General features: G+C 50.9%; 1 protein-coding gene across 1 annotated transcript in view; it reads right to left on the minus strand.

Annotated features, from left to right (window-relative positions):
• cds1 (CDP-diacylglycerol synthase (phosphatidate cytidylyltransferase) 1) overlaps nt 1–7500 on the minus strand; it is a 75676-nt gene that overhangs the window by 31559 nt on the left and 36617 nt on the right. The window contains exons 3-4 of the mRNA XM_079519082.1: nt 2796–2892; nt 1990–2087 (exon numbers count right to left, since the gene is read on the minus strand). Coding sequence (XP_079375208.1) covers nt 1990–2087; nt 2796–2892 — 195 coding nt within the window. The remainder of the gene's footprint in view (nt 1–1989; nt 2088–2795; nt 2893–7500) is intronic.

Here is a 7500-nt window from a genome sequence, read left to right on the forward strand (position 1 = left end):
ATAGGAAGGTTGTTGTTGTTGACATGATGATAGGAAGGTTGTTGTTGTTGACATGATGATAGGAAGGTTGTTGTTGTTGACATGATGATAGGAAGGTTGTTGTTGTTGACATGATGATAGGAAGGTTGTTGTTGTTGACATGATGATAGGAAGGTTGTTGTTGTTGACATAATGATAGGAAGGTTGTTGTTGTTGACATGATGATAGGAAGGTTGTTGTTGTTGACATGATGATAGGAAGGTTGTTGTTGTTGACATGATGATAGGAAGGTTGTTGTTGTTGACATGATGATAGGAAGGTTGTTGTTGTTGACATGATGATAGGAAGGTTGTTGTTGTTGACATAATGATAGGAAGGTTGTTGTTGTTGACATGATGATAGGAAGGTTGTTGTTGTTGACATGATGATAGGAAGGTTGTTGTTGTTGACATGATGATAGGAAGGTTGTTGTTGTTGACATAATGATAGGAAGGTTGTTGTTGTCGACATAATGATAGGAAGGTTGTTGTTGTTGACATAATGATAGGAAGGTTGTTGTTGTTGACATAATGATAGGAAGGTTGTTGTTGTTGACATGATGATAGGAAGGTTGTTGTTGTTGACATAATGATAGGAAGGTTGTTGTTGTTGACATAATGATAGGAAGGTTGAAGCTCAAACCGTTTTCACGGTGTGCGATTATGAACCCGACGGTTATCTCAACCGTCTGGGCCTCTAGAGGCTGCTGAGCCAGGCTGACGGTTAGCTCAACCGTCTGGGCCTCTAGAGGCTGCTGAGCCAGGCTGACGGTTATCTCAACCGTCTGGGCCTCTAGAGGCTGCTGAGCCAGGCTGACGGTTAGCTCAACCGTCTGGGCCCTATAGAGGCTGCTGAGCCAGGCTGACGGTTAGCTCAACCGTCTGGGCCCTATAGAGGCTGCTGAGCCAGGCTGACGGTTAGCTCAACCGTCTGGGCCCTATAGAGGCTGCTGAGCCAGGCTGACGGTTAGCTCAACCGTCTGGGCCTCTAGAGGCTGCTGAGCCAGGCTGACGGTTATCTCAACCGTCTGGGCCTCTAGAGGCTGCTGAGCCAGGCTGACGGTTAGCTCAACCGTCTGGGCCTCTAGAGGCTGCTGAGCCAGGCTGACGGTTAGCTCAACCGTCTGGGCCTCTAGAGGCTGCTGAGCCAGGCTGACGGTTAGCTCAACCGTCTGGGCCCTATAGAGGCTGCTGAGCCAGGCTGACGGTTAGCTCAACCGTCTGGGCCTCTAGAGGCTGCTGAGCCAGGCTGACGGTTAGCTCAACCGTCTGGGCCTCTAGAGGCTGCTGAGCCAGGCTGACGGTTATCTCAACCGTCTGGGCCTCTAGAGGCTGCTGAGCCAGGCTGACGGTTAGCTCAACCGTCTGGGCCTCTAGAGGCTGCTGAGCCAGGCTGACGGTTAGCTCAACCGTCTGGGCCCCTAGAGGCTGCTGAGCCAGGCTGACGGTTAGCTCAACCGTCTGGGCCTCTAGAGGCTGCTGAGCCAGGCTGACGGTTAGCTCAACCGTCTGGGCCCCTAGAGGCTGCTGAGCCAGCCTAGGGGTGTTCGATAATGGTGATAAATATTGTCGGGACGATACAATGTCTCCACGATACGGCGTTACGAGTTATCGTTTCCATCACCATAAATTCGCTGCATCAGATGCGAATGCACGTTCTATGATGTTTTTGTCCACCAAAAATAACAAATCTACAAGCTAACAATGCGTCGCTACTGCATCGCAATGCAAGGCATTGTTTGCTTATAGATCGGTTGTGTTCTGAGCACTCCCAAAGTCCCCGCCCCTTTCTTCTGGGCAGAGAGGGAAGCAGGAGTTTGTCTACACTCACTGCGCTCCACTATGTAAAGAAAGACAAAATAAATGGACAGCCAATTATACTCAGATGTCGAGCGAGTGGAGGTTGAGGAAGGACTAGTTCCCACAAATAACTGTACGTCAGTGGTATGGAACTATTTCTGATTCTCCTCACCAGCTCAGCGTCCTGAACCAGGGCAGCTCGTAGGAATGGTACACTCTGTAGCCGATGGTGATGATCTCCTGGAAACACTGGATCTGGATGCCCATGACCTGCATCAGGACACAAGAGGAAAGTGTAATTCAGACCCGACACCAGATTCTACAAGATGTCTTCTAAATCCTGTCAGTGGTTCTCAAACTATTTCATGTCAAGGACCCCCAGAATTATATGTATTTGGCCGCCGACCCCCATCTGAAAATATGTTGTTCCAGGAACCACCAGAAGCAAAGATTTGAGTTAAAAACGTAAGTTTGAAAGAATATATGTTCAAAGATTTGCGCCACATTTTCACAATTTTTCAAAAATAGCAGACCTCGGTGCCGCACTATGAGCTTGTAGAGCTGCTATTTTTCAACAGCTAAAGTATAACATAATGCTTAAAACACCAAAAGGGGTTCCCGTCCAGAATGGGTTAAGAGTAGTTTTTCTAAATGGTCTGCGCTCATGGCACACGTCAAAATATTAGAAGGCGTTGTGTAAGTGACAGCCGATCTACAAGCCCACAAGCCGCCGGCATCGTGACACGTTTTGAGCTTGTAGATTGGCTATTTCTGGCCTAAGAAGATGTGGTGTAGAACATAACAGCAGACCAAGACAGTACAGAACCAACTCGGGGGTAATGGGTCCTACGTAGAAGACTTACCACAACGATAAGGGTGATGGGTCCTAGGTAGATGATCAGGAACCATCCTGATATCATGGCTAGAGACAGACTTACCACAAAGATAAGGGTGATGGGTCCTAAGTAGAAGACTTACCACAAAGATAAGGGTGATGGGTCCTAGGTAGATGATCAGAAACCATCCTGATATCATGGCCAGAGACAGCAGGCCTCGGATCCAGTAGTTTTTCCATCTGGAACAATGAAAACGTGCCGTCATTCATTAATTACACTGTTTTTTCCCCCATTCGTCAGATTCATGTTTAAAAATGGTTCTCAAAACCTTTTCACGTAAAACACTGAACACATTATGTATTCTGCATCTGAGCCACGGAACCACCATTCGATGAGATTTAGCATCGCAAACTTTGTCCACAATTCCATGCTCTATTATTGATGTTGGTACCATTAGGAGAGAGAGAACAGACAAACATTGATCAAAATAACAATTCTTCTACATTCTAATTGTGTAGACCTCTCGGGCGTCTTGAGGCACGTCCCACTGGGAGGAGACCATCTGGCTAGGATGCCTCTCGGGCATCTTCCTAGGGAGGTCCTCGAGGCATCTGGTTAGGATGAGTCTTGTGTGTCTCTCTAGGGAGGTCCTTGAGGCACGTCCCACTGGGAAGAGACCCCGGGGCAGACCAAGGATCACGTCCCACTGGGAGGAGACCCTGGGGCAGACCAAGGATCACGTCCCACTGGGAGGAGACCCTGGGGCAGACCAAGGACCACGTCCCACTGGGAGGAGACCCCGGGGCAGACCGAGGATCACGTCCCACTGGGAGGAGACCCCGGGGCAGACCAAGGATCACGTCCCACTGGGAGGAGACCCCGGGGCTGACCAAGGATCACGTCCCACTGGGAGGAGACCCGCAGTTGGAGGAAACACATGGACTCACTGGCCTTGGAACGTCTCGGGATCCCCCAGGAGGAAGTCACTAATGTTGCTCTGGAGGGGAGGGGATCCCCCAGGAGGAAGTCACTAATGTTGCTCTGGAGGGGAGGGGATCCCCCAGGAGGAAGTCACTAATGTTGCTCTGGAGGGGAGGGGAGTCTGGATCCCCCAGGAGGAAGTCACTAATGTTGCTCTGGAGAGGGGAGTCTGTCAGAGCTCTCTGGTGTGTTGCCAGAGCTACTGTAATTCCATGAATGAAGCCTTTTGAAATTCAGAATCTGTAACCAAAACATTGCGTTGGGCTGCAGCCTGGTAAGTAAATAAGTGGGGGGGGCGGGGGGATACAAATCCACAGTAAAATCCTCAGCGCTGATTAGAACTCAGAGAGTGCACTCTGGACACACTCTGTTCCCTCTCTGTTCCCTCCCTCTCTGTTCCCTCCTCCCTCTCTGTTCCCTCCTCCCTCTCTCTCTGTGCCCTCCCTCTCTGTTCCCTCCCTCTCTGTTCCCTCCCTCTCTGTTCCCTCCTCCCTCTCTGTTCCCTCCCTCTCTGTTCCCTCCCTCTCTGTTCCCTCCCTCTCTGTTCTCTCCTCCCTCTCTGTTCCCTCCCTCTCTGTTCCCTCCCTCTCTGTGCCCTCCCTCTCTGTTCCCTCCCTCTCTGTTCCCTCCCTCTCTGTTCCCTCCCTCCCTCTCTGTTCCCTCCCTCTCTGTTCCCTCCCTCTCTGTTCCCTCCCTCTCTGTTCCCTCCTCCCTCTCTGTTCCCTCCCTCTCTGTTCCCTCCCTCTCTGTTCCCTCCCTCCCTCTCTGTTCCCTCCTCCCTCTCTGTTCCCTCCCTCTCTGTTCCCTCCCTCTCTGTTCCCTCCCTCCCTCTCTGTTCCCTCCCTCTCTGTTCCCTCCCTCTCTGTTCCCTCCTCCCTCTCTGTTCCCTCCCTCTCTGTTCCCTCCCTCTCTGTTCCCTCCCTCCCTCTCTGTTCCCTCCTCCCTCTCTGTTCCCTCCCTCTCTGTTCCCTCCCTCTCTGTTCCCTCCCTCCCTCTCTGTTCCCTCTCTCTCTGTTCCCTCCCTCTCTGTTCCCTCCTCCCTCTCTGTTCCCTCCCTCTCTGTTCCCTCCCTCTCTGTTCCCTCCCTCTCTGTTCCCTCCCTCTCTGTTCCCTCCCTCTCTGTTCCCTCTCTCTCTGTTCCCTCCCTCTCTGTTCCCTCCCTCTCTGTTCCCTCTCTGTTCCCTCCCTCTCTGTTCCCTCCCTCTCTGTTCCCTCCCTCCCTCTCTGTTCCCTCCCTCCCTCTCTGTTCCCTCCCTCTCTGTTCCCTCCCTCTCTGTTCCCTCCCTCTCTGTTCCCTCCTCCCTCTCTGTGCCCTCCCTCTCTGTTCCCTCCCTCTCTGTTCCCTCCCTCTCTGTTCCCTCCCTCTCTGTTCCCTCCCTCTCTGTTCCCTCCCTCTCTGTTCCCTCCCTCTCTGTTCCCTCCTCCCTCTCTGTTCCCTCCTCCCACTCTGTTCCCTCCCTCTCTGTTCCCTCCCTCTCTGTTCCCTCCCTCTCTGTTCCCTCCCTCTCTGTTCCCTCCTCCCTCTCTGTTCCCTCCCTCTCTGTTCCCTCCCTCTCTGTTCCCTCCTCCCTCTCTGTTCCCTCCCTCTCTGTTCCCTCCCTCTCTGTTCCCTCCCTCTCTGTTCCCTCCCTCTCTGTTCCCTCCTCCCTCTCTGTTCCCTCCCTCTCTGTTCCCTCCCTCTCTGTTCCCTCCTCCCTCTCTGTTCCCTCCCTCTCTGTTCCCTCCCTCTCTGTTCCCTCCTCCCTCTCTGTTCCCTCCTCCCTCTCTGTTCCCTCCTCCCTCTCTGTTCCCTCCCTCTCTGTTCCCTCCCTCTCTGTTCCCTCCCTCTCTGTTCCCTCCCTCTCTGTTCCCTCCTCCCTCTCTGTTCCCTCCCTCTCTGTTCCCTCCTCCCTCTCTGTTCCCTCCCTCTCTGTTCCCTCCCTCTCTGTTCCCTCCCTCTCTGTTCCCTCCCTCTCTGTTCCCTCCCTCCCCTCTCTGTTCCCTCCCTCTCTGTTCCCTCCCTCTCTGAGTTAAATCAAGTTAATCAACGCAGATGATTTTACAGTGTGGGACCGAAAAGGGAGAAAACAACACTGTAACGGTAATGTGTGAATCAATGAATTACCTGCTGATTGTTATTATCTGCGGGGGTCCGCTATAACTGCCTCTGTGTCAGTTTCAGCCATAGAGTATATATATAATAGAGACTGAACTGGCGCGAAGCTCCGCCCCCCCAGCTATTCATGTCAGTGGAAGTTGCTCAGTGGCGTTTTGAAGCACCCGGAAGACTGCCGGAAGTCCCTCCCAGGACCTCAACTTTGAGGTCCTGAGTGACGTAGGGCAACCGAGCGCTCAACGTTAAAGCCCAGCTGCACGGGGTTTCCCGGTCATGAATCCACGGGTCCGCCTGTAGTCCCTCCTCCTACCACTAGGACCCAGAGCTTCAACGTTGGAAAGTCTGCCTGCCCCCTTGGTTTCAGCGCAGTAGTTTAGGTAGGAACCAAAGTATTCTAGGGTGGAACTATTGTGTTCCGAGTGAAAACTAGACCTATATTAAATTGTTTATAGGATCAATACAAGTAAATTAATACATGGTAACCCTTCCACAGTAGTAGCTTTTTCATATGTTCCTACATAATGCTTCATTTGCATATTGAAAAATATGAAATGTGTAATAAAATAAATCATTGTCTTCGTGTAAGTACTCAATTGGGGAAGTATCATGGTGTTACCAATCTAATATAGGTATGGTTTTGCCCACTCATTTCCTATAACGTTCCAATTTTGGAGCTCTGGCTCATGGAGTAACATTCATCGCCACCAGGGGGCGCCAAAAGGCCCAGACCGCCACCATATATCTTTTATTTTATTTTATATATATATATATATATATTTTTTTTTTACCATGTTATAAAACACGAAAAACACGTCCTTGGCGCTCCAGGACATCATGAAAAAGAAGTTAAATAAGTCCTTGGCGACCATTGAGTTAAGAACCAAAAAGAACTGAACCGGTTCCCATTGGGAACCAACCGGTGGGAAAAGGTCCGAGGTGTCAAGTGAATGGGGGCAGAGGGGTTGAGCTGGGTGGACCACGCACTGTTGTTTGTTTCCAATAAAGTTTCAATAGTTGTCACTGTAGAGCAGGGTTCCCCAATTCATTTTCCTCAAGGGCCATATTTTGACTAGGGAACCAGGCTGGGGGCCGAGTCTGCACGCGCGGAAAATTGTTTTTTTTTATTTTTTCATTAATTCATTAAAAAGTGTTCTCAACCAGTGGTCCGGGGACCACCAGTGGTCCTTGAGGGGGTGCCCAGTTTGACATGCATAGGCTACTGACCCCCATTTAATGCCATTTATATCTGGGACACCCCCCCAAAACAAAACAAAAAACTTTTTCTTTCTTTTGAAAATTCTTCCAGGGGCCACAAGGGGGCGCTCCGCGGGCCGCAAATGGCCCGCGGGCCGCCTATTGGGAACCCTGCTGTAGTGACTGTACAATACTTTCAAACAGTTGTCAAGCCTCCTCCTCCTCCCTGGCTGGCACGGCTAACAAGTTAGCCATGTGCTATCTGTGTTGTGTTTACTGGCAGAAGATAATGGCACAAGGGGGAGTTAATCATCTGACGTTGAACATTGTAGGCTGTACAGATATAGCGTTTGCACGACAGATAAGCAACAAACGAAAGACACTGTACAAATGGACTGTTGGTCCATTTGGTTGTTTCCTTGCCGACATCCGCGGGGACCGCCGTGTGATGCCGGTGTCATTGCTGCGTGTGGTTTATTTGCCACTTCTATGCCTGGTTGCTGGCGTCAATTTTCAATGTCTCTCTGTCTCTCTGTCTGTCTGTCTCTCTGTCTGTCTGTCTGTGTTACATAAGAGT

The sequence above is a fragment of the Electrona antarctica genome, assembly GCF_951216825.1.
Source record: "Electrona antarctica genome assembly, chromosome: 13".
NCBI lineage: Eukaryota > Metazoa > Chordata > Actinopteri > Myctophiformes > Myctophidae > Electrona > Electrona antarctica.